Source organism: Photinus pyralis, unplaced genomic scaffold, assembly GCF_008802855.1.
Source record: "Photinus pyralis isolate 1611_PpyrPB1 unplaced genomic scaffold, Ppyr1.3 Ppyr1.4_LG8, whole genome shotgun sequence".
NCBI classification, from domain to species: Eukaryota; Metazoa; Arthropoda; class Insecta; order Coleoptera; family Lampyridae; genus Photinus; species Photinus pyralis.
In genome coordinates this window covers 18,947,558-18,974,337 of record NW_022170819.1, presented here as the reverse complement: position 1 = coordinate 18,974,337, position 26,780 = coordinate 18,947,558, and the positions used below count along the sequence as shown (strand labels likewise).

General features: G+C 35.7%; 3 protein-coding genes across 3 annotated transcripts in view; 2 read left to right on the top strand and 1 right to left on the bottom strand.

Moving 5' to 3' along the window:
• LOC116178196 (voltage-dependent T-type calcium channel subunit alpha-1G) overlaps positions 1 to 26,780 on the top strand; it is a 361,671-nt gene that overhangs the window by 107,242 nt on the left and 227,649 nt on the right. The window lies entirely within an intron of this gene.
• LOC116178211 lies at positions 18,861 to 19,490 on the bottom strand. Its single transcript, XM_031497645.1, has 2 exons — positions 19,361 to 19,490; positions 18,861 to 19,314 (listed from the first exon to the last, which is right to left on the bottom strand). The coding sequence occupies exons 1-2, from the start codon at positions 19,406 to 19,408 to the stop codon at positions 18,931 to 18,933; spliced, it is 432 nt and encodes a 143-aa protein (XP_031353505.1). The 5' UTR covers positions 19,409 to 19,490; the 3' UTR covers positions 18,861 to 18,930.
• On the top strand, positions 22,949 to 23,628 carry LOC116178213. Its single transcript, XM_031497648.1, has 2 exons — positions 22,949 to 23,094; positions 23,145 to 23,628. Exons 1-2 carry the CDS (start codon positions 23,044 to 23,046, stop codon positions 23,511 to 23,513), a joined length of 420 nt encoding a protein of 139 aa, XP_031353508.1. The 5' UTR covers positions 22,949 to 23,043; the 3' UTR covers positions 23,514 to 23,628.

Sequence of the window (26,780 nt, the reverse complement as noted above, 5' to 3'; positions counted from 1 at the left end):
GTATACATATGTATATGCAGTACATACATGTCAATATCTAATATAAAATTTGCACATCTTTCTAAGAATTCGTTCGGTGTTGTGTCATCATACCTTTCAAGTATGTGAAGCAGCCGTTGGTTAGCTTGTTGGTATTCTCGGCGTCGATATAGAGGAATTTGTTCCCCAGAATCCAACTTAACAGCATTAGCGCGCAGATCCTCTTCAAGATATCCTTTCAAAAATTTAAAAAAGTTTGGATGAAGTCCAAATGTCTTCTGCAGTTGGCTGTGCCAAGATTCAACACTGCATGTGGTACGAGGAAGGTCTAGCTCTGTAATTTCCTTACAATTCCACATCTCTGGAGCAAAATATGGCGTGCGGCGCGGACGGCCAACCCATGTATTTTCCAAATGCTCTATAAATTGTTGATGTTCAATTGTGTCACCAAAATGCAGCAAGAAGTTGTCCGCTAAGGATTCGAAACGTTCTCGAACATCTTGAATATTGCAAAAAGCCAATGCCGAGAACTTTTTTACAGCAATTTCATAATTTATGTCCTGTGCATACCTTGCTTGCATCTGGCAGCGCCGAACAGCTCGCCAATGAGCTTGACAAAGATGGAACCAGCAACCATGAATATGAGCCATAGGGATCTTGGAGCGAAAAGCTTGTTCGACATTCTTCTCAAAATCGATAATAATTGTTTGAGGTCGATATTGAATGTTATCTACCTCTATAATTCTGTCAATTCTATCAAGAAGCTGAATAAGCTTTTCATACGTTGCCCTAGTTTTGTTTGGTAATAAACACGTTAGGAAAGGTATAACTCGGCGTTGATATAGACCGTGCACCGAATAAATCTGGTAGAAGGCATTTGGCGACGTATGAAAAGTCCCATCACATAACCAGGTAGTACAGCGAAGCAAACGTCTTAGGTTTGTTGGTGATCCTCGAATTATGATGCGCTGGGGGTCATTCGCACCGGTATCAGCAAACACGATGTCTTCTTCTAACTCGGTTTTTGTATGGCGCAGCTCGTCCGGGAAATAAACGTCAGCGAGTTAGGGATATCCTCATTAGCGCCTCCAAATTTGCGCTTACGGCGAACTGCTTGTTCTAGTGATGTCAACTTCGGAAGAATTGCAATAGCTGCGTCACTGGTCCCCGCCAGACACTCGTTCACAACAGTCCGAGGGGCGTTCCTATTTCCTGGATCTCCAGCAACCTCTTGAATTTTACTGCGCACTTGTTTTGCTTGAACGGCTACGGCCGAAGGAGCATGCCCATAATGCGTTTTTGTAACGGTAACGACATTATCTCCATCGGTAATGGCTCTCCCAACACATTTCACACTTGTGAAGTATTCCTCGCAAATCCAGTACCGACGACCTTTGCCTGGATCTTTGTTCAAGTTGTAAACGAAGCCTTCCCAAACCATCTTCTGCTTTTTCCGTTCGCTTGTAAAGAATGTAGCCATCGCGTAGTTGTCTATTCAAAAATGACTATTGAACTAGTAATAGTCGGGGAAGTGTAAGCTTTATAAGGGGTGATTGTTGTACTTTCACACCATCAATTTAATGAGGTACCCCCTATGTAATGAGGTAGTTAGTTATTGTCTTAGGTAATGATGTACTTATCATCTATGTAATTAATTAAGCAAATTATCCAGGAGGCCCCATTATATCTAATTTGAATCGATTAGGGATTGATAATTGTATTTGCTTTCACAAATACTATTAGGCCGGAGCGATAATAAATTGTGCATGACGATGCACGATTTGGAATTTTTTTGTCTAAACATACCATTGATTATAACAACTGTTTGATTGCACTATACAAATTCAGATTTCGTTGAGTCTGCAATTCGATGAATAAACCATTCTATGAATCAGATTGTATAATGGATCTGCAATTCGATGAATCAACCGTTCTATGAATCAATTTGTATATGAATTCAACATTCTATTATGTATCGTTATATGGATTGGCATTCTATGAATTCAGCATTCTTTGAATCATCTGGACCCCCGTCAAAATACCTTCAGTCTCAATGCGCGAAATTGAACTTCGCGCTCTTGTTATATAAATAACTATTATCTAATGCTATTAATATAAAGGGTTGTAGAAGAAGTATTAATTTTAATTTTTAAATTTGAAGCCATTCTATTCGGTAGTTGCATTGTAGCTGTATTAGCGGACTTTTCACACTTTAGGTTGACAAGTATATCGCTTTTAACGAATCTATTAAATAATAAGGACACAAAGCATTTACGTTTGTATTATAACAAACATCATTGTTCATACTACACCAGATACCACATGTCGTAACTTCATAAGTACAAAAAGTGGTTATTTTCTAAAGATGAGACACTAAACATGACCTAGTGAACATTCCTTTCTTATTTATCATATGAAAGTGGGCGTCCCACAGGACCCGTCAAGTTATTAAAATTAAAAACATAATTCGAAGGTTTACACCTCGATTTACACATTCTCTTTGTGTTTTTCTTAACCAACCAATACATTTTCATGGTTTTTAAATCAATATTCGCGAAAACGACGACGTACCCTCAGCTAACCACTCGAAATTGTTCATGTCCAATCGTCTTTTACCTGCTGATATTGAGAATTCTAACAAAAATGTACAGTAATAGTACCGGAAACGAAGTTTTGACATGGAAATTTAAAAAAAATCAGTCGATCAAATTTAGACAGTAGATACCTATATAGGATATGAATCAAAATCTATCATGCCAAAGGCTTTCGCCCCAACTCGCGAATGGAAATAGCTGGCTGGCAGCAAATGCGGGCCCGTAGAAAAACGAGAATTTTATCTACATGTACTAACCGGTGCCGGTTAATTAACAACTTTAGGGATGAGGCTACAAGATGTGGGGTCGGCAACATCTGGGCGTCACCCCCGAGCTTGTTATATAAGTATTGCTTTTTCAGTTGTTTCCTATCCTTTTCTACAGTTTTGATCGGATTATTTTCAAACTGATGTCGTTGGAAATATTTATATAAGTTTTATATAAAAATTGAAATTTTATATTAAAATACGATTTCGGGTAAAATTTAATACAACACTCGTCAGTAAAATGACATTACCTGACTTGGAAATTAAAGTACTCGACTCCAAAGGAGCCTCGCATTTCAGTATTTCCTCGCCAGTATATAATTTTCCGGACTTTTATGTAAATAACTATTTCGGTTTAGGAAGGCATAAAAGATGGTTGTAGGACAATTCGCACCCGGACATTTCGCACCAAGGAAAATTCGCACCCGGACGTTTCGCTCCCGGACAATTCGCACCGGAATAATTAGCACCAGAATTTCGCTCCCCTGAGAGGGTATTTTGTGTACGATTGACTTTTAACATAGAAAGTCGGCTGTGAAGTATTAAATTAACTCAGAGCTTGAAATCTCCAATATTACTCAGCAATATCACGTTTTATTACTTTGTCGTGTGACGTGATAGACGTACACCTACATTTAAAATTTGGATACTTTCAATATTAAGGTATAATTTGGAATCGTGACGTCCATTTTGTGTTCAAACTCTAAATGGGATAATTTATTAATATTGAATAAAAGTTCTCTAAACGGTTCCCATATAATTTAATAAAACGAAGTGATACACTACATGTTTCGACCAACGGTCATCTTCAGGTGATCTACAAGATGGTAGAGATCATTGAGGAGAGACTATATAGCTATAAAACTTACAATAGATGGAAAACAATTAAAAACCCAAAAGGGCAGTAAAACTGGAAAGGCCAACGACCATATCCGTGGTTGGTTCCAGAGTAAAATTGAAATTTGAAGAGGTTGATAAACTAAATTTTTTGCAAGGGAGGGCGGAACCTAAAAACTAACACTAGACGACGGTATAAACAACGATGAAACTTACGTATAAAAAAGTCAAAAGGTCAAAAGGCGATATCCTAACTAATAAAATACCCAATTAAGGGATTTGAAACTGGAAACCATCTGCACTTCCAAAATCAGTGCTCGGTTTAGCTAATCTTACCTTGTCATCGTTGACCCAGATCCTGGCATTGCATGTTAAACTAAGAGCCGATGGATCCTTCTTTGCTCTTCTCGCTCACGATACACTGAGTGTATCGTGTTCTCGCTCGACACAGCCATGATGAGCAGTTTTGGAGTTTAGGGTTCTTAGCAAAGAGGTAGGTACATGTATCCTTCATAGATTATGTATCTCTTTCCCCTTTTCATTGTACCGAACTCCATTGTTACGCGCCCCGTATAGTTTGCACCGCCTAAATCTCATATCCATTATCAACTTTTTGTAATAAATCAAATTTCAACTTTTAGCCTCAGGGACAAGTCCATTTTTGATGATATTTTCCTTGATTTTGGCATTTTAATGTGGCACTTAAATATTTATGTTGGTTAAACAATAGCCATACAATTTGTAGAGGAATAATTTTTTTAATAGTATTTATGAGGCAAGAATTCATACGTACAATCCTATGTACCTTTTTAAATGGAATGGACCATATCAAAGCAGTAGAGATATTAGGCCACTTTAATAGCATCCATATCACTCAACATCTGGAATTTAGTACTTATTTTATTGTAATCTCCGTATTAAACATGAGAACACTTGCTTAAGGTACCATGAATGAAAATTTATTTTAAAAAAAACAAAAAAAAGATAAAAAGACATCCGTGTTGTAAATTGTCCATGCACTCATGTTCACAAGTAGACGGATGATGCTAAACGCTGGTATCGGTCTATCAGCAAAACTGTCACCTGACATTTCTTAAACCTATTTACCCAGTTTTATTGTACCAATTCACAATCAAGGTTTTTTTCATTTGGAAACCTTTTAGCACGTACAAATAATATTGCAATAGGAATATAAAAGTCTAAATAAAATTTTAACAATTATTATTTGTTAATAGCTGCAAGCAAAGAGTAACTCTTTGGCTGCAAGTTAAGTTTCCTAGTTCTCTAACCTTCGATGTCGTCCATTTAAAGGACACATAACGAAATACGTATGTATTGTCTTAAAAGAATCTCAAGTAAATTATAATCATATTTGAACGTAAAACAAATAGATTCTTGAGAGTTTCTGTAAAATTAAAGAGATAAGAACTGTAAAGTAACGAAAAAAGCAAAAAATGTTGATAAATATCGTGAAAAAAATTGATCTTGCTATAAATTATATGGCTATTATTTAAATAATATACTGAAATTGTGAAGATCCATGACTCTCAGTGGGGTGCTTAAGAAGCTTCGGAGAAATAACACCAAAATCTACCCATTTATTATTATAACAATTTTATGGGGAGATTTTGGTGTTATTTCTCCGAAGCTAAATAATATACGGTGGTGCATTAGAAACCATACATAGCTATTTCTGTAAATTAAAATAATTTTCAAAAAATGCTTTGGCACGTCAAATTGATCGTGGAAGGAAACAGTGTCTAAAATAAAACTTGCTCACTAATGTCTTTGTCTGGCATCGCTGACAGTGCAACCCTTAAAATCTTAAATGATGCATCGTTGGTAAAGTCGCCCATCTCTGAATTCGGATATGTCATTTTTTTGGTTTAGTTGTTTCATTTCCAGCGCATTCGACGTTGCAGGTACAAGTTTTCTCTTTTTTATACCACTTGCAACTGCATAATTTTGACGCACGATCGCATTAGCCTCTATTACATAGTGATCGGCCCGACATCCTTCCAATGACATAAACAACAGCGCGCCCTCAACTTACTTTTAAAATATTTCGAAAATATCAAATCTAAAAAATTATAGTCTCACCAAATTCAGAGAAGGAAAGCCTTTCCAATGATGTCCTATCTTCCTTGTTGTACAATTACCAATACTAAGGGTTTTGCTTTAGTAGGTACTAGGTATGCCATACAAAAATTAAAAAGGAAGTATATAGGTACTTAATAATTACAAACATTTAAAAGAAAAAATCATCAATATCGACCTGTTCCTAAAACGTTTTAAGATTTTTAAAAGCTTTACTGTTTTGATTATTAACAATCTCTTAAAAAATTGACAGAAATTTTCCATGTATCTCTTCAAACTATAAAATAAATGAGTAAGAAAATCAAAAAGAAACTTTTAAGTTCATTCACTACCATAGTTGTAGCAAAGATAACGCAAAAAATAAGCAGTTAGTGTAATTTTACTCAGTCACTAATAATCAACATATAGCCATATGTGGTCAAAGAAACGTAAAACTGGTTCTAAGAAAACTGGAAACTTACCTTTTCTGAACACTACCACCAGAAATAAAATTTTTTAAAATTAAAAAAAAAAGTATACACAAAATCAAAACCCGAGCTCAGATAAATTTTAAAATACCACTCTGTCAAACGTTCAAGAATGAAGATACTATACAGGCGTTAAAGTTCTAATTAGTTGTGGTCATACTTACTTAAACCTGATTTTTCGGACCTAATTACTTTTACCTTGTAATAAACCCTATTGATCTTCCAGAAATAATAGAAAGGATGTCATTACCATATTTTTCTTATTGTTTCTTTATGAAGTGCAATTTGTGTTATCGGGGTCTTTTCAAATTTACCTTTAATTATAATATTATCTTAATTACTTATCCAAATTTAGTGCCATCTATATGAAATGCATTGTTCTATTTTCATTTATACATACTCTTTTCGTCTAAAATAAATTTAATTCATTTCCATTGTCACCCTTTTCAACTAAAGAAATAAAGAACAATTTTTTATGTGTCTTCATTAAGAAATCTTTATGTAAGGGAGCGTTAAAATTACTTCCTTTTTCTAGTTTCATCTTAGCGAATATTACACGAATAACACATAATATTGTAGATATACTATAACTAGGTATAACTATTTGGTATTTAATTACTCCACAAAAGACGTTTCAGTTACCTATTCTTATTTTCTCAAAACGAAAGCGCAGTAGATAAAAATTATGTGTTCTTAAATTACAGGATTTAACTATATCAGACTCTTCATACAACTTCAAAAAAAAAACCAGCGTGATTATATTTAAGAAATGGAAATACTTAAGAATCGCGATGTGTTGAAAATGAAAGACCAAATAACTATTATTTGAAACATTTTTCCATGAAGTAGATGTCCAAGGTGTGAAATGTCCGAGTGCGAATTGTCCGCACACGATAAAAGATACACAGACAGATAAACATTAATTTTTATTTTTATATTTTAAGTTACGTTTTAGTTTTTCCATAACTCTGTGGTTCACGGTCTTTGATAAACATGACGAATTACCTCCTTCGGAATTCTGTAGGTACAGGTGCATTCCAGGATGATTTCTTTAGATCGTTTGCACTTTATAAATATACATCTTGTCTCTCTTCCCTATATCTAAATTCGATGGTATTTTGTAAATTAGTATTAAGGGCATAGAAAAAGAAATTTAGTTCATGTAATGGTTTTGTTTCGTCTGTGTATGATGTCCGCCATGTTTTTTAATTGTACCAATTGGAATCGATTTATGCATGAAAGCGTCAATCTGATGATCAAGAGAATGACCCAATACTGGGCCAGCAAGCATCGTAACCCAATATATCTATAGAAATTAAATGACCCACCACATTTGCACCGCGGTTGTCCAATTTATTCTTTGAATTTCCCCCAAGAATATCGTTTAGTTGCAAAATTAATTCAACCAATAGAAATTTGACGGCCAAAAATACAGTAAAAGGCGATTTGAAGCGGTAATTTTTCTGCGGAAATAGTCAATCCACATTAGACGATCACATTATTAATAGTTTCATATCCAGCCACCTCATTGTGTCCAATGGCACATACCATTTTTAAATTTATTTTTAAAAATTTTCAATTACTTAAATTATCAATATGGAAAGCCGCTGTCCATGAAAATTCGCCGCCATAGGTCTCGGATTCATTGTAAATAAATACAGTCCTGTTACGAATGGTCAATAGAAAATGATCTCGGTTAATATTAATAGCAATTGAGTAGATCTCTGCGATGCGATATAAGGGAAAATTATATTGTAAAGCCCGTCAGCCTATTAACAATCGAGCATTCTACACATGTTTAGCTTGTATGGGAAATGAAAGTCCGAAATAAATCGATATGAACTTGAAACTTTTGATGGTAATCCATTAAAAGGGCTTGAGATTGAAAATGGCGAGCACAAAAAACTTTTACGATTATGAGGAAGATGGTCATAAAAGTAATCCATGGTTTCCAACTTGCTCGTCATTTACGACCCTTTGTATGATGAACAATAAACTATCAACTGTTTAGGGAATATAATTAGTTTCCCCTTTCAGAGGACACTGAGCGTGAAACCGAGATTGGCCCACATACCCTTCGCTGGCTGTCAATCTTTCCTAGTCCGGCACTATCACTTATTTGCAGTGGTGTAATCCCCGGGTAGGTTTTCAGTTGGATCAAAACAAAAGCTAATGTAATGTTAATTTTCGTGTTTAAATTACTGGAAACTACCTATACGAAATTTGAAGCTCATTGACTATTTATCTCGCAACTTGATCGAATGAAAAATTACGTTGAACAATTCGATAAAATTCAATGGGCCATTCGAAATCGCTCGCATCGGAATAATTCGTTAATCAGCCTAAATAAATAACGGAACCAAAGCGTAGGTAACACAATACTTAATCAGAGAACTTCTTCAAACAATCGACGCTAATGTTTTATGCATCACCTTTTCGAACGCAATTTCTATTCCGGCCAATCGTCTCAATTAAGCGAGAAAATCGGGGAGAAGGTCAGTTGCGAAAAAGCGAATTGTTAACGCAAATTTAATTCGCATTCGCCAATAATTAAAATATATTGTTCATTGTAATATAAATGACTTTTAGGGTGGATTACAGCGACCGAATTTAGTGTCAAATGCGGTAAAAATGCACGTATTCAATAGAATGAAACGACTCATTGATCGAGTTTCTACGAACTTTCGTTCTTTTAGAAAAAAACTGCCCTATTGTTTCTACATGAATTCCATTACGTTTTGATTTTTTCAATTCTGTAGTACGCCATCACTCGGCTTCGCCTAGTTTTAGTATGGCACATGCAAACAGTCTCCCTTTTTTCCGAACTTCTTGGTGGCAATGAGAAAGTGCGTCATTTTTTAATGAAACGAAATCGGTAAATTTTTGTTTTTCTGGCATATCTTCGGAAGTAATTGGAATGTTCTGGTTTTCTTTAGAACATGATAATAACTGTTTCATTTCGCAACTTTTCCCTAATTGGACCATCGTCGTATCTTCTATGGTTTCGTAGAGCCCCACGATAGACATCCTTACCTTGGACACAGTGTATACTATATTCCATGCATAATGGACACACTGTATAGAAATTCGATGGTAAAAAATACTGTAAAATCCAACTTTAAGAGGTAATTTTTCTGGGGTAATCCGCATTCGACTAGGGATTTTCGAGTATACCTACGAAATAGTTCCTTGAATGAACGAGAGCCTATTTTATTTGGGACGAGTTGCATTGTCTCAATAAAGAGCTGCAATTACCAAGAACGTTGACCTAGTCCTAGGGCAATATACTCATTATGTGCGCGATTTTTTGAGAAGAAATGCTATTGCTTCTGCTCAATATTTTTGTCGGGAAGGTAGTACCCGCATTATTTGGCCTTATAAAAACCTGACCACGTTCAAACAAATGATCTCCAAGGAAACGTTTCCTTCAGGGTTCACGCGTCTGTTGCGTTCTTCATTACGAATCAGAACTGAACTTACGGCTGTGTTTCTTCAGAACACCATTTTTTAAATTGAAAAACAGTGTTTCTGAATGTCCAGAGAAGTGCACTCGGATATTCGGAGAAAGAATATTCCGGGAAGGGTATTTCGATTATCGAATTTTAAGGGGGCGAATGTTGTGGGATGAACACTTCGGAATGGAATATTCCGAAAAGGAATGTACTTGGCGCGAGGGTTGGAGGAATTTTCTAGAATCTACAGAATCAAATTATTGGGTTGGTGTATGATACTGGTACCGATATTATTAGTGCCTAAGAACCGGTATTTTTTGGTTCACTCTCTCTTTGTCTCTCTCACTTTTCTCTCTCTCACTCTCTCGCTCCGTTTCCGAGGTTTTGGTGTCTTTTCTTAGATGTATCGTTAGTAGTAAGAAGTACCTTTGAAAGAATGTTAGGTGTAACACCAAATACAACTGAAATGCAAAATGATGACGAGGAAAAATTGACAAATCGAAAGCATTGCTATTTGTGCCCTCCATCGATTCGTAGGAAAACTGCCTATTTGTGTATAATCGCAATAATAAACCTTGTTTAATTGCGTTGAACATATTTCCATGTAGGTACAATTTCATCATAATTAGGAATGGTCTCGTAGACCGCTCCTCCGTGAGTACGTATCAGAAATGTAACGTCGTAGTTACGGGTTAAAATCGATCATTTTTAATCATTAGCGAGTTTAGTTAGCGCTAGGGCCATTCATCATTATCCCATTCTCTTTTACTCTTGCAATCCTGCATTTTCCAGGAACCCAAGATAATCTCATATCACCTAATACCAAATCAGTACATCCGGTACACCTCATTAAGATTTTTAATCGTTATACGGTTCCGGTCAGGAAATACCGAGCTCATTTCGGCTCGCTCGGCATAAATCAATCGCTCGCCCGAAGTTCGGTACTGATATACGGTTCCGGTCACCTAATACCGAGTGTATGGTAATGCCGAGCGAGCCGCTCACCTGACATTCGGAATCGGTATACGGATTCTGTTACGAAATAAAGAGTTTCTACCAATGCCCATCGAACCGAAGGCCGAGATCGGCATAAATTAACCGTTCACCCCCAATTTGGGCCAGGAATACGGTTCCGGTTACAAAACACAGTGAGGATTATCAATACCCAGTGATCTGAAGTCGAGATCGGCATAAATCGATCGCTCGTATTGAATGAGGAGTCTGATGTATGCGGTTCCCGTGATGTTGGGTTGGATAGGGTTTCCGGCCACTAAATACCGACTTCATACCAATGCCGCCAGCGAGATCGGCATAAATCAATCGCTTGCCCGTCATGCGAGGTCTGTGTACGGTTGCGGTCACAAAACTCAGAGTTTAAACGAATATTGAGTGAGATGACGGCGAGGTCGGCATAAATTAACCGCTTTCCCGGAAGGCAAAGGCATAAAAATCATTGTAAAACTTTTAAAGATTCTGTAGGTATTTAACTTAAACGTCCAAAATAGGAAGCTTAGTTCTCGTCGTTTCCAGGCAAATAATATTGTATTCTACTCTGAACTTCATTTTATATCGTACTCAGTGTCTCACTTTTAGTAAAAATAACAAATGTCACTAAGTGATTTGTTTCATTTTATTTACCCTTGCCGTTAAAGTTATAACGTTATCTATCCTTACGGTTAAAAAGACACTTAGCATATTCATTCAAACCTATTAAAGTGTCAATTTAATATCTGCTATAAAATAAACAAATTAATTTTATTACAATGATGTTGTTGCAATGATATTTTAATAATATTGAACGAGTAGGCTAAGCCGTTCTTTAACCGTAAGGATAGATAAAGTGATCACTTTATCTGTAAGGGTAGATAAAGTGAAACAGATGAGTGTGCATTCTAATGACATCTGTCATTCTTATTTCAAATGCACGATATAAAATGACGTCCAGAACTTCTGTTTCTATAGCAACGATCGCGACGGCAGAACCCAACGGATTTAAATTAAATTCAGAATTGTCAGAAGCTTTACAATGATTTATATGGCTTCTGCTATAAAACAAAGTTTTATATTATACACGACGATAAAAGGAAGCTAACATCTCGTGTAAGTCAATTCATTCAATGGTTAAAATATCCCTTTATCGTCTTGTATAATATCTCAGTGTGCTTACAATTTGGACACATTTCTGTCCCCTGTAGTCGATGGTGTCAAAAACATATATTATGTTATCAAAAATCTCTAAACCTTCCCCATATAGTTTTATTCGTTGAAGTTTTTAAAAGTAAAAGCGACTATAGTTTCGGCGTACTGCCATCATCAGGCGATGTGAAAATTAACAGGAAAACGGTAAATTACAAACGTTGAAGACGAATAAGACGAACATGTTGTTTTTTTAATTATTAACTGGCCGAAGCCATAATATATTTCAACCCCCATTTCGAGGAACGATGGATCCAACTCAAAAAAGTCAAAAACATACTTGTTGTGGTAGATAATCGACTTGGTTTTATTTATGTGTCAGTACGTAAACTACCTTATTACTTAACACTATGTTACAATGTCGAGGATTTACAATGTCTACTACAACTTGTCGCTCTGAAATCTTTCTTCCTAACCTGCCTGCACACGTTATCGAAAGACAGTGGGCTAACTAACACTTGTATTTATCTTCTGCCAGTATTTCGCTATTTTGGTTCGCTTTATAGCACTCTTTTTAATGTGGTCCATCCTAGCCTTAGTCTGTGATATCTTTATCTGAACAAAAGGTACCTATTATGAATCGTTCAATAAACTTTGAATAGAAGATAAGAAGGGCGGTTAACATTATCTTACAAACTAAATCCCCAATAAGTCTCTATGACACATTAATTCTCGAGATTGGATGTGGTGAAAATCCACGAACGAGAAATTTAGTTTGCTTCTACCAAAACAACAAAGCAACCCCTTTCGTATGTAGGTAATATTTAATAACTTATAGAACCTTTCACAAAGCGAGCTTTAATCTAATTGAGTACAACATCAAAAGCCTTCAAGAGACATTGTGCCTTTTCGAAAGGATTCATCAAATCTAATTTTTCCTAAATCGACGCGTCTATCGGAATTGTTCATCTGAACTTATTTAATTAAATCTAAACATGCAACGCGGAAGTATCTCGTCTGGTAAACTTTGACATAAATGATCGCCGGAAGCGTCGAAAACAATACAGTTTGAGACCATCCGACAAACAACTAATAACTTTTATTATAACTCGATCCTTTGAAAGCTTCTTTGTACGTCAAACTGTTTCGTTGCGAGTTTTAAAAAAGGCACACTTAAAGCGGTTACTCTAAAACACGTTTAACCTTTCAAAAAGTTTGCCCTTACAAAGCAGATGACAAATCGCACGAATTTAATGCGGTAACCATATTTGAATCTACTTTTTTTTTAAATATTCCCTCACTCTTTCGAGTCGAGGGCGAAACAAGCGAGCGAAAAACAGAGGAAAATGTATCATTTATGAAAAAGCGAGCGCAGAACCTCACTTTGTTTCACTTGAGAAATCACAATATTCCATTATTTACATTTACAGACCTTCCACGTTTTTTTTATAATTACGTTTTCTTTAATTTAAATTTTTCTTTGTTTGCCGAATAATGGAATTACGTTTTAATTGCGTTATTGATTACGTGCTACGAAGTCTTCCTTTTGGTTGGTGTTGATACAATTTTCTCTGGTAATAACGTCGCTATTTCAATAAAGGTAATTTAGAAAGAGCCCCTCATCCTTAACAAAATTAAGTAAATTGATTGAGGTTGTTGCAAAACTTCGTTATTTAAATTAGCGTCGAGTGCGTCGTCTTTGCCGAGCTTCGAGTGTTCTCAATGGCAAAGAAACTACTTGCTTTATATTGTAGTTTGCCCCTAAAATTTGGTGGAAATCATTTATTGCTATGTTTACCATAGTTTCGAACAGTCAAATTCCAATACTCCGTTTATTAACTGGCAGATCGTAAGGCTTGTCAAGAACTTTCCAACAAGGGGTCACTGCCACTTATTATTTCGGAGTGATACCTATACTAATCACTTTACGTTAGACGGGAGGGTTTGTGTTTTGCCACGGTCAGTAAAATGTTGCATGCATAATGGATGCATTTTGAGTTGTGCTGTGCTGTCATATTTAGTTATACCTATTGAACCATATTATAAATTGTTCTGGCACACTCCTCAAATTACACAGCTCCCACATAGATAATTGAATTGCAAATTTGTGTAAATTTGGGCGTCAATTCCAATCCTGTTTTTTTTTCATTACGTTAGTGATGTTAAATTACACGTTTTTTTTAAAGTGCGTAATATTACGTGTAAAATTACCAATTGTTTATGTTTTTTACGTAACTTACAAATATTTTTGTAAAATTACCTGTCATTTATGTTTTTTATGTTTTTTTTTAATATTCCATAAACATTTTTGAATTTTGTGAGTGTTTGAAAACAAAAACACTTGTTAAATGTTAAATTATATATTTTGATGTATTAAATAAAATACCCAAGCAGTAGGTATTTCGCCATCACGCGTCGTTTGGAGGAAGAAGTTCCAGATCGTGATTAGATGGTGTATCATCTTCATTAAACCAAACTAGATTCAACGGTGACTCGTTTACGTTGGTAGTACCGTTGATGGTCTGTTGTAGTACCGATCAAAACGTATCTTATAGGTATTACATTTATGTAACTTACAAAATTTACGGTTTTTTAAATAAAAAACGTAAGTTACGTAAATTTCATAAAAGGCATAAATTACATAAAAAAACCGACCTCTTGTAAGTTACGCGTAATATAACCGTTTTTATGTAACTTACAAATCGTTATTTCACAATCCACATTACTATAGAAACCAATTTCGAAATAAAATTCAAAGGGCTGTACCTAACTTTTGAACTAGTAGCCCAATCTTGGAACTGTTTGAAATTATGGATTCTACAGGCCACATTCTATAAGAAAATTGTTTTTCCGTGTCGATCTGAGACAATTTTTTTTTCGGAGCTCAAAAAAAGGCAGTGTATAACCTTCCTTTTTTACCAAAAATCGACTGCACCAAAATTTCTCGGGAAAACACATTTTCTTATTAATTTTGGTGCGTAGAATCCAAAACAATTCGTACTTCTTCGATCAGACTTCTCAATCAAAAGTTATAGACTAGAAACCAATTTCGAAAGAAAATTCAAAGGGCTGTAACTTTTGAACTAGTAGCCCAATCTTGGAACTGTTTGAAATTATGGATTCTACAGGCCACATTCTATAAGAAAATTTTTTTCCGGGTCGATCTGAGACAATTTTTTTTTCGGGCTCAAAAAAAGGCAGTGTATAACCTTCCTTTTTTACCAAAAATCGACTACCCAAAATTTCTCGGGAAAACACTTTTTCTTATTAATTTTGGTGCGTAGAATCCAAAACAATTCGTACTTTTTCGATCAGACTTCTCAATCAAAAGTTATGGACTAGAAACCAATTTCGAAAGAAAATTCAAAGGGCTGTAACTTTTGAACTAGTAGCCCAATCTTGGAACTGTTTGAAATTATGGATTCTACAGGCCACATTCTATAAGAAAATTTTTTTTCCGGGTCGATCTGAGACAATTTTTTTTTCGGGGCTCAAAAAAAGGCAGTGTATAACCTTCCTTTTTTACCAAAAATCGACTACACCAAAATTTCTCGGGAAAACACTTTTTCTTATTAATTTTGGTGCGTAGAATCCAAAACAATTCGTACTTTTTCGATCAGACTTCTCAATCAAAAGTTATAGACTAGAAACCAATTTCGAAAGAAAATTCAAAGGGCTGTAACTTTTGAACTAGTAGCCCAATCTTGGAACTGTTTGAAATTATGGATTCTACAGGCCACATTCTATAAGAAAAACTTTTTTCCGGGTCGATTGAGACAATTTTTTTTGAGGGCCTCAAAAAAAGGCAGTGTACAACCTTCCTTTTTTACCAAAGATGGACTGCACCAAAATTTCTGGGGAAAACACTTTTTCTTATTAATTTTGGTGCGTAGAATCCAAAACAATTCGTACTTTTTCGATCAGACTTCTGAATAAAAAGTTATAGACTAGAAAAGAAACCAATTTCGAAAGAAAATTCAAAGGGCTGTAACTTTTGAACTAGTAGCCCAATCGTGGAACTGTTTGAAATTATGGGTTCTACCGGCCACATTCTATAAGAAAAATTTTTTTCCGGGTCGATTTGAAACAATTTTTTTTGAGGGCCTCAAAAAAAGTCAGTGTACAACCTTCCTTTTTTACTAAAAATCGACTGCACCAAAATTTCTGGGGAAAACACATTTTCTTATTAATTTTGGTGCGTAGAATCCAAAACAATTCGTACTTTTTCGATCAGACTTCTCAATAAAAAGTTATAGACTAGAAAAGAAACCAATTTCGAAAGAAAATTCAAAGGGCTGTAACTTTTGAACTAATAGCCCAATCTTGGAACTGTTTGAAATTATGGGTTCTACCGGCCACATTCTATAAGAAAAACTTTTTTCCGGGTCGATTTGAGACAATTTTTTTTGAGGGCCTCAAAAAAAGGCAGTGTACAACCTTCCTTTACAACCTTCCTTTTTTTACCAAAAATCGACTGCACCAAAATTTCTCGGGAAAACACTTTTTCTTATTAATTTTGGTGCGTAGAATCCAAAACAATTCGTACTTTTTCGATCGGACTTCTCAATCAAAAGTTATGGACTAGAAACCAATTTCGAAAGAAAATTCAAAGGGCTGTAACTTTTGAACTAGTGGCTCAATCTTGGAACTGTTTCAAATTATGGATTCTACAGGCCACATTCTATAAGAAAATGTTTTTTCCGGGTCGATCTGAGAGAATTTTTTTTTCGGAGCTCACAAAAAGGCAGTGTATAACCTTCCTTTTTTACCAAAAATCGACTGCACCAAAATTTCTCGGGAAAACACATTTTCTTATTAATTTGGGTGCGTAGAATCCAAATCAATTCGTACTTTTTCGATCGGACTTCTCAATCAAAAGTTATGGACTAGAAATAGTGATGTTAAATTACACGTTTTTTTTTAAAGTGCGTAATATTACGTGTAAAATTACCAATTGTTAATGTTCTTTAATTAAAAAACGTAAGTTACGTGAATTTCATAAAAGACATAAATTACATAAAAAACCGACCTCTTGTAAGTTACGCGTAATATAACCGTTTTTTATGTAACTTACAAATCGTTATTTTACAATCCACATGACTAATTTACGTAAATCAAAATTATGCACTTGAAATGAGTTATTTATGACCTCATGGATGTTATCTCAAAGCCATCATTTTTTACACTGCAGTTAAATTGTGATTATACCGTTGATTGATCAATCAACGATTATACTTTATTATATCAAAGAAAAAAACATTCAAATATAAGAAATCATATTCATGGGGTACTTGTTCAAGAACAATGTGTACTACCCATAAAACACATGTAAATTGTAGAACGTTAATTCATTACTTTATCGCTTTCTGCTACATTATCCAATAAAAAATCCGTTAGTTTCATTACGAACAATTATAGAAGCATAGGTAACTTCCGTATGTCTCACTGCGATATTCTGTGCCACAAGCATAACCCAAAAATACCATCGGGTTTACCAAGAAAAAGTATGCGACTTATTCTTAATTTTATTCGTTATTTTAAACGAGAAGGAGATAATGGCGGCCACTAAGTAATATGAGAATTGGTTTCATTTCACAGAGAGTGCAAGTTTTAAAAGAGAAAGACACATTTAATGGTTTCAAAAGTTCTTTAGGAAAAAAAGCAAATATTGGATTCGCTATCAACAAGATAACCCAAAGAGAGGTTTAATGGAGTTACCCAATATGGCATTATGGAAAAAATATGCAATATGAGACTGGACGCCAATGTGTCTTCTTGGATGACACGTGGGTATTTGAAAATGGAATACAAACATAAAATGTTGCGTACGAAAAGAAAAATTTGTCCTTAAAACTCTGTCCGGGTCGCACAATGGATTCGAATAAACACACAATTAACGACAAGAATTGATTCTGAGACACATGAAAGAATGAAAACAAAATCGCCGAAAGAAAGAAAAGCTTAGAAAGTATGTTTGGACATAATACCTCGCACGCAGACGGTCGACAAATAAAATGATGAATCTTAAATTACTTACAGCTTTTACTTAATAATCCAAATAATCAGGAGCTTACTCTATAAAGCAACTTTGCAAGTTTTCTTCTTGTTTCCCAAAATATATTAGTCAACGTAGCATTTCGGGTGCTACTTTACATATTTTGAATGTTATCATGTGTCAAAATAGCCTTCATGGACCCAAATATTATCTAAAAAGTGCAAAGATCAAAGTTGCAAAGTAACTTGATGATGAAATACGCTCCCGGTCGCTCAAGGTTTGCGTACTAGGAACACTTAACCACACAGAAACGCTCACAGGTTCAGAACTTCACTTTTTCTTTATAACCCAGAATTAGACGGCAAACAAATCGGGCTTGATGAGTAAGATTAGATGTCTCACTTAAAGCATACTATCGCAATTAAATAATTTACAAAAGCGCTAAAATTTAAAACAAAAAGTACGCAGTTACAAACAATTCTTAAAGGAAAAGTAAATACGCAAATACAAATTCAAGAAAAAAACTGTGCTTATACGGTTGTGACGGTTTTCACAGTTGAACAGTTTAAATAAAAATTTAAATTAATTTTGGTGCTTTAGTTCAAATTGAGATAAAAGTCAAAGTAACAAAAGGGTCATCACATCTGAATGCTTGATTTGGCAAGAGATTGAAATTATACTCGTAAATCATTAAATGAATTAGTTAATTAGTAATCCCCCTCATTTACACTTAAAAGGTTGAAATATCCTCATACACAGGGTGTCCCGTCATTATTTGCGGTGTTTGGACATAACGTCTATATGGCGTCGTTTATACAACAATGCGATTGTCTTTTTCTTCGCTTTTTAATTTATTCAATTTTCCGATAAAGAGTTTATCTGGCGAAATTTAATTACGCACGTTTTTGACAAAGACATGGAGGTGTTTTACAATGTGTGCCGTAATTCGGCGTATGTGGGGACGTTCCTTCGAAGCTGGTGTTATCTAGGACAGAGAAAAATGGCTGCAATAGCGCACACTAAACGACAAACGACAACGAATTTAAAAGTGTCTTTAATAATTGCGATGTCGTCACATTTAATTTTACTGTAATCAACAACTGTAACTTATTTTTTGCTAGAAAGGTGTCCTACAGCACAGTTCATGAAATTGACAACGCGCTCGCCGGCCGTTTTGCCTTCCTCGTTTTTGCAAAGTTCGTAAGTCTCTTCAGCGGTCTTCTGATGATCGACAACGTCGGGTTTGTAAAATTCTACCGGGCCTTTCACCATGTAGGGTATGATGGTATCCTTAACAAATTTTCCATCCTCAAGAAATTTATACTTTCTAAACGTGCACTCGAAGAATGAATATACGTGAGGGTTCTTTCGGACGATTATATTGTGTTCGTCCAAAATGTCTAGTAAAGCGTCATCGCTCAACTTGCCTTCTTCTCTGCACTCCAAGCCGATTTGGCCACCAAAAGGATTGGGTCGTTCGTGCGAGCGGGACTGAAATTATCATCAATTTGGTTGAAAGTAAGCTTTCGCAACTCACCTGAACTGAGGCAAAGAGAAAGACCAAACACCAAAAAATCGCCTGCATCTTGACACTTTTATCTGTTTATGGGGAATACAATCATGACCGCGGTCAGAGATAATTTATAGCCGATCTTTGACTCATTGCTATTTTAATTTGGTCACAACATTTCGGCTGATAATTTCTGTTTGTGTTGCTAAGTGGAAACTGTTTTGATTAGATTAGAATCCATAATTCATTTATCGGCTCCAAAAATTATACACTGTATCATTGAACTGTCTTGAACCTTTTCCAATTAGGCTTACTTAAATTACACATAAAAATGGAAAACTTTATTTTTTATTTCAAATTCTTTACACATTACCGCAATGGCCATAAACCATAAACTACAATACCTCAAGTTTGAAAAACGTTGTAGATATCCAGAGATTCTGCGTGATGAATACATTACCCTAGGTAAGGTCAGCATTCTTTGGTAATTGCACCACATTGTCGAAATATTCAACAAAACCCAACAGTGTTGATAGTGGGAGAATATAACCTTCGTAAGGTCAAAGGTCTGGGTTTACCTTAACGAAGCACCCAGTTTCCGCTGTGAGATTAACCAATTTTAAGGACCACCCGGTACATGAACGCGCTGGGTCAAAACGCGGTATAAATTTGGGGCACTTCGTTACGAGAAACGGTAGCTTTTGGACCTATGTAGTTTTTTACCTTAATTTCTAGCCTCGTGTTTTAGCCGCCGTAAGGAAATCCAGATGCTGTAACTAATTTGCCGTTTGTAACCGTTCCCGGGGAGATAGATATTTTAATTATTCTTTTTGGTACCTTTCTCGCCAATAAATATGAGCCCAGTTTATTTTGGTTACTTATGGTTGTTGAAATGGGACTCCCTTTTCAATCGTATACTCTTTAAAACTAGAAAGCATTTTATCTCTTATTTTGTGCTAGTTTAGGATTTTCCAATTATTGAGTTTTTCAATTTTTAAAAAGCGACCTTCACATAACATACTCGTTGCTCTCATTTTAAGTAATTTTTTATGTTCCATACAAATCTTGTGCTCCTATGGTTTTTGAGTTACTGTAAAACGGAGCGACGTGTTGACATGAAGACCTTGTTTTTCACTGTCTATGCTCCGACCAGTTTCAAACAAAAATTAATGTATATTACTTTGGGGCATTAGCTACCAGATTAAAAACCTGCTAAAGCTAAATTTCGCTTACACCCTTTATAAAAAATCCTTAAATGCTGTCTTTCAAGTTATGGAGCGGCTTGAAAATTGCTTTTTTCTTCAAACGTCAATAGAACATGACATTTCTCAACTGATTTCGTTTGACATTTTATACGTGATGTGCGTTGGCATTGGCGAGTACGTTTTATACGCTGCACATTATTATGCTCGCCAGAAGAGATTGCCGGTCACAGAACACTTGGTGCCGGTCTACAATCGTATGATTTAATTCCTTTTTCCTTAATTCTCTTGTCTGTGCATTTTCCCCATTGCATTTGGCACCATAAATATTTAATTGCTTTTAGCCCTTTTATTCTTTTCTCCCTTCATTTCCATCCTATTTCCATTTGCCGTCTATTTCCCTTCCCAAATCTCATCATCTTCGACTTTTCTATAATTAGCTCCATTCCTTTCCTTTCCCAATACGTTTCCATTGTTCCCATAATTTCCTTCATCTATTCTACCTCTGTTGTCATAATCACTGCGTCACCGCGCATGCCAGAGACCACATCTTTCTTCTTCCCACTACTATATCCCTCCACCTTGACCCTGTCTTAATACTTTTCCCATGTCTTTTACGTAAAAATTAAATAAGGTGGGGCTAAGCGAGCATTCCTGTCTTAGTCCTTCTCCTTCTTCTATTCGTAACTCTAATTTTTTCACTCCATATAGTTCCTTGATTGTGTCTTTGTCAATTTTCCCATCTTCCATCATCTTTTATACCTTCTCCCTTTCCACTCAGGAAAGCGCTGCCTTCAAGTCCATAAGGAACACCTTTCCGCCCTTTTTTTGCAATTCCTTTTCCACCAATTAATACGTATAATGTAGTCGATCGTTCCCCTCCCTTTCCTCCAACATTCCATTACCGTTTCTAGTCGTTCATTCGCATAAATTCTATCCGCACTAGTCATTATATTAATTTCCCACACAATCTTTGTACCTTCTTTTGAAAATCAGCACAATTACCCCTTCCTTAGTTCCTTCCATTCTTCGCGTAAACCCCCTCCGTTCCTTGCCCTGTTTAATATATTTTTCGTCCTTTCCTTAACCCTGTCTATGCCTCATTTCTTATGTCGTCTCTCCTTGCCGCTTTCCCTTTCTGCTCTTTCTCCTCGGTCCCCTCTCTTGTTAACCCATCTCCTTCAGCCCCCTCTCTTCTTACCTCTTTCATAGGCTCCTCATTCTCCTGCTTTCCGTGTAGTAACTCCCTTCTATTTGTATCTTCCTCCTACTTGTTTTATTTCTCCTTTTCCTCTCTTTCTTTCTCCAGTATTTCTCTATATCTATTTATCTCTTCTGTTTAATATCACCATTAAACAGGAAAGGGCGCTGGCCAAATATTAGAGAAATAGTTAATTGGGAAAGAAAGTAGGATTAAGAAATAAAATTACATGGCATTATGTGTAAATGAGGACAATTTGCACACAACATTGACTAGGTTAGTTTTCAATTTGCAATTAACAGATTGCAATTAATTTGCCAATTGTTGTATAAAATTTTGTATATAAACAACGTAAAATGTAGAATAAATTACTATTGACACAAAAGTCGTTTAGTCACTCTACGTGAGCACGGGGCTTCCAAGTCTTTAAAATTCGGTGCATGAGACTGTGTACCACCCTGTGCTTACACTAAATAATATTGGGAGTAATCTCAGTATTAAACATCTTCTGTACACTCTTTGTCCCACCACATCCTTTTTTTCTTTCTCCTTGCCTTCAGTTGTTTTCCACGTTATTGTTTTTTTAATTCTCTCCTTTGCAAAACGATTTTGACATTTTCTCTGTTTGTCCTCTTCAAGTGTCACTTTGATCCTATATAGAGATTTTGAAAAGCGTTTTCATTTATTAACCTGTATGTCAAAAATTGCGAAAATTGTCATGGTGTCCTCATGACAGAAGTGTAGGAAAATTTCAAATGCTGCTTTCATTATACAGGGTGTTCATTTCAAAACCTTCCACCCTCAATGTCTGGATATCGTTGTATTTTCTAAAAAATCTTAAATGGAAAATGTATGTACATTATTTGAAAAGTCTTTATTTACCCGACGCATGTCTTTAAAATCTAGCGATCCGCTGTCGAAATATTTAGAAAAACAATTACGATTTAAAAGTTCTGATTGGCCTAATGGGCATCTCTCATCATTTGATGATTGTTGATCTTTCTCTTGTGGAACTAGTGCGCCGTCGGGGAAATGCTGCACTTATTGTAAGTGGTTACAAACGTTTTACTATCTTTTGCAATTACTTAACGCTCCTTTCGTGTAATAACATCCTGCCAATGTTTAAAAAACAAAAAAGAAAACGTGTTTTGGTCAAAGTTGTTAAAACACAAAACATGATATTTTTAAACTAATCTTGCACTACGTCATAAATTATCTTAAGTATTCCGTGATAAGTTATCTTAGTATGTAAGTATAAGGCATTGACCAAAACGAAATGCGTGTATGTAAAAATTCAATCAACCACAATGCCGTCTGTTGTATTGTGCCTGTTCTTAGTAATGTGTGCGCTTCCTCAGGTTTGTTATAATTTTTCTATTCTACCTTATTCGGTTACCGATAATTTCAGATATTGTCTCTTGAATTTCCTAAGCACTTTGAAAGCCAGGAAATAAGGAATTGTGAAACGGAGGTTAATCCAGATAAGAATTATAATTTTTTGGACGAAAATTTGGTCATAAAGAATGATCCCCGGGCTCGTTCCTTTGTTGGATGCGTCTTTAGAAAGTATAAAATGATTCACGGGGGCGAATTTGTTAAAGATACCACTATTGATTATTTGGTGGAAAAGACGGTGCCCTTTTTCAAACCTCACGAGAAGGATCCTCGTCACCTTGCCGAAGAGGCGTTCGAACTATGCAAGGGTGTAAAGGGCGCAGGAATTGGTGAACGGGCAGTGAACTTTTCAAATTGCGTAAATGCTCACTTCAAAGCATAAATTTTGAGGTTTCTTATTAGTAATCATTTTTGTAGGTTAATGGTTAGTATCTTATTCTATAATGTTTCATAAATAAACTTTAATTAAAGAAGTTGTAGGCGATTCGGCTCTTGTACCCATGCTTTTCTTCTTGTGTGAGACCACTTTTCAGATCAGACAAAAAGAAAAACCGATCCTTGGTAGTTTTTATTACAAAATAGCACCTAGAAAGGAGACACACCCTTAAAATGAGGTACCTACATATGACTTATTGTTATTCGAAAATCTTCCCTCTCAGACTTTTCTCTTAATTTTTCATCGGTTTCTCTTCGGGATTACTTTTTGGTCCTTATCTACCTGGATATTACCTACGCAAAACCTGAATGGCATTGCATTTTTACCGGGACCCCCCATCTCAGTGAGATTAGCATTGGCGGCGTCACGTGAGACATTACTACCTACTACTTTCTAAAGTATACCTACGTAACCTGGTGATCTACTTACATAGGTTTGTATTGTTGTGATCGTTGACCGGGTTTGTTACATGGTTTTGGAAGTATTTTATTCATACCAAAGGAGCACAGTTTATACAGCCCCGCGTGGCGATTTCATTCCAAAAACAATACCCCCAAATTAAAACTTGGTTATGTACTGACAATTCAACTCATGTATAAAAAATCGCATAAGCCGCAGTGAAATTGTCACTTTGACAGCGGCAAAAGTTACCTGCAACTTTTCCAGCGACAAACGCACTAGTGGTTTTTTCACTTATTCGTTTCGAACCAATTATCGCATTATCCTTTCCCATATGACTGGTTTGACATCTGTCAATAATTGATTAGTTTGGTGAATTTCTTGTTCGTTAAATTGTCCTGCCGAATTACACTCGAGGTTTGTATTTAAACCGAGGAAATTTGGGTTGTGGCAATTCAAATCTGTTTCCTTTTAGCCATTGGACTCGAAAAACTGTCAACCTAAAAATGCTCCACCTGCGGTGTCGCATTTTTATTAGTTGACAGTTTTTCTCGTCTAATTGCTAGGCAACAGATTTTCATTACCTAAACAACCCAAATTTACTCACTTATAATTGCACAAGAGGTTTGTATTTTACCGAGTAAATTTGGGTTGTTTAGGTAATAAAAATCTGTTGTCTAGTAATTAGACGAGAAAAACTGTCAACTAATAAAAATGCGACACCGCAGGTGGAGCATTTTTAGGTTGACAGTTTTTCGAGTCCAATTGCTAAAAGGAAACAGATTTGAATTGCCACAACCCAAATTTACTCGGTTTAAATACAAACCTCGAGTGTAATTCGGCAGGACAATTTAACGAACAAGAAATTCACCAAATTAATCAATTATTGACAGACGTCAAACTAGTCATATGGGAAAGGGTAATGCGATAATTGGTTCGAAAATGAATAAGTGAAAAAACCACTAGTGCATTTGTCGCTGGAAAAGATGCAGGTAACTTTTGCCGCTGTCAAAGTGACAATTGCACTGCGGCTTATGCGATTTTTTATACATGAGTTGAATTGTCGGTAAAATACAAACCTCTTGTGCAAATATAAGTGATAATTTCACGTGTGGTATTTTAGCGATTATTTTTTGACGGCGTCACGTGAGACATTACTACTACTTTCTAAAGTATACCTACGTAACCTGGTGATCTACTTACATAGGTTTGTATTGTTGTGATCGTTGACCGGGTTTGTTACATGGTTTTGGAAGTATTTTATTCATACCAAAGGAGCACAGTTTATACAGCCCCGCGTGGCGATTTCATTCCAAAAACAATACCCCCAAATTAAAACTTGGTTATGTACTGACAATTCAACTCATGTATAAAAAATCGCATAAGCCGCAGTGAAATTGTCACTTTGACAGCGGCAAAAGTTACCTGCAACTTTTCCAGCGACAAACGCACTAGTGGTTTTTTCACTTATTCATTTTCGAACCAATTATCGTATTATCCGTTCCCATATGACTAGTTTGACGTCTGTCAATAATTGATTAGTTTGGTGAATTTCTTGTTCGTTAAATTGTCCTGCCGAATTACACTCGAGGTTTGTATTTAAACCGAGTAAATTTGGGTTGTTGCAATTCAAATCTGTTTCCTTTTAGCAATTGAACTCGAAAAACTGTCAACCTAAAAATGCTCCACCTTCGGTGTCGCATTTTTATTAGTTGACAGTTTTTCTCGTCTAATTGCTAGGCAACAGATTTTCATTACCTTAACAACCCAAATTTACTCGGTAAAATACAAACCTCTTGTGCAATTATAAGTGACAATTCAATGCGATTATTCAATGACATTTGTCAAACTTCCACCAGTGAAATGACGCGAAATTTTGTCGTATTAACCGGAACATTCTTCTTAGTTTGTTAATCAATTTCGACAACCGACTTATCACCACATCTTTTAATTTAATCACTCATAACGAATTAGCTTGGAGCACAAAAGTTCGAATAGAATCAATAGCAAAATGAAAAGCAACTTCCATAATATATTTTGACGTTTATTGTTGTCATGGAAATACATCCGCGTGGGTAATTATGCTTAATTTTTCTTTTGATTCATTGAATAGTCCTCCAAATACCATTCGTAGTCGAAGTATTTGTAGATTATTTTTGAGCTGCTGCTCCACTCATGCTAGTTACGCTTTTTAATACCACTCGCGCAAGCGCTCGTGGTATTAAGCAGCGTAACTAGCATTCGTGACAGCACCTCAAAAATATTCGACAATACTTCGACTACTTATGGTATTATATATGAATATTATATAGTATTTAGAATAAATATAACTTTACTTTGAGCTGTACTGTTTTATTTTTTATTTTTTTTTAATTTTATTATCCCTCTCTTGTTTTGGGCCCTCAACAGGCATGCGCCCAATTACAGAGTGACCCGCATAATGCTATTTAGAGGTGCCTCTGCAGAAGGTCTTAAGATGGTCTATACTACTCCGGTATTTACCTTACGAATTAGGAAAACTGCAGAAAAACCTAATTCGGAGTAGCCGGTAGAATGCTCGGAACTGGCCTGAGGTAATTTCCATCTCCGCCACAGATGAAAAATTCACCTCAACCCAGGTTCGAACACCCGACCTTCGGATTTATAACCCAATGCTCTTACCACTTCACACTTCTGAGGCTCAAAACCGAATTTCTTCAACAATCTCCGCGGCATAATCCCTACCTATTATTTGTTAACTAACTAATGCCCTTTTTCAAATGGTAATTAATTGTTCTAAAGAGAAAATCTGTTTGGTTTTGCTCCCCGTTGCAC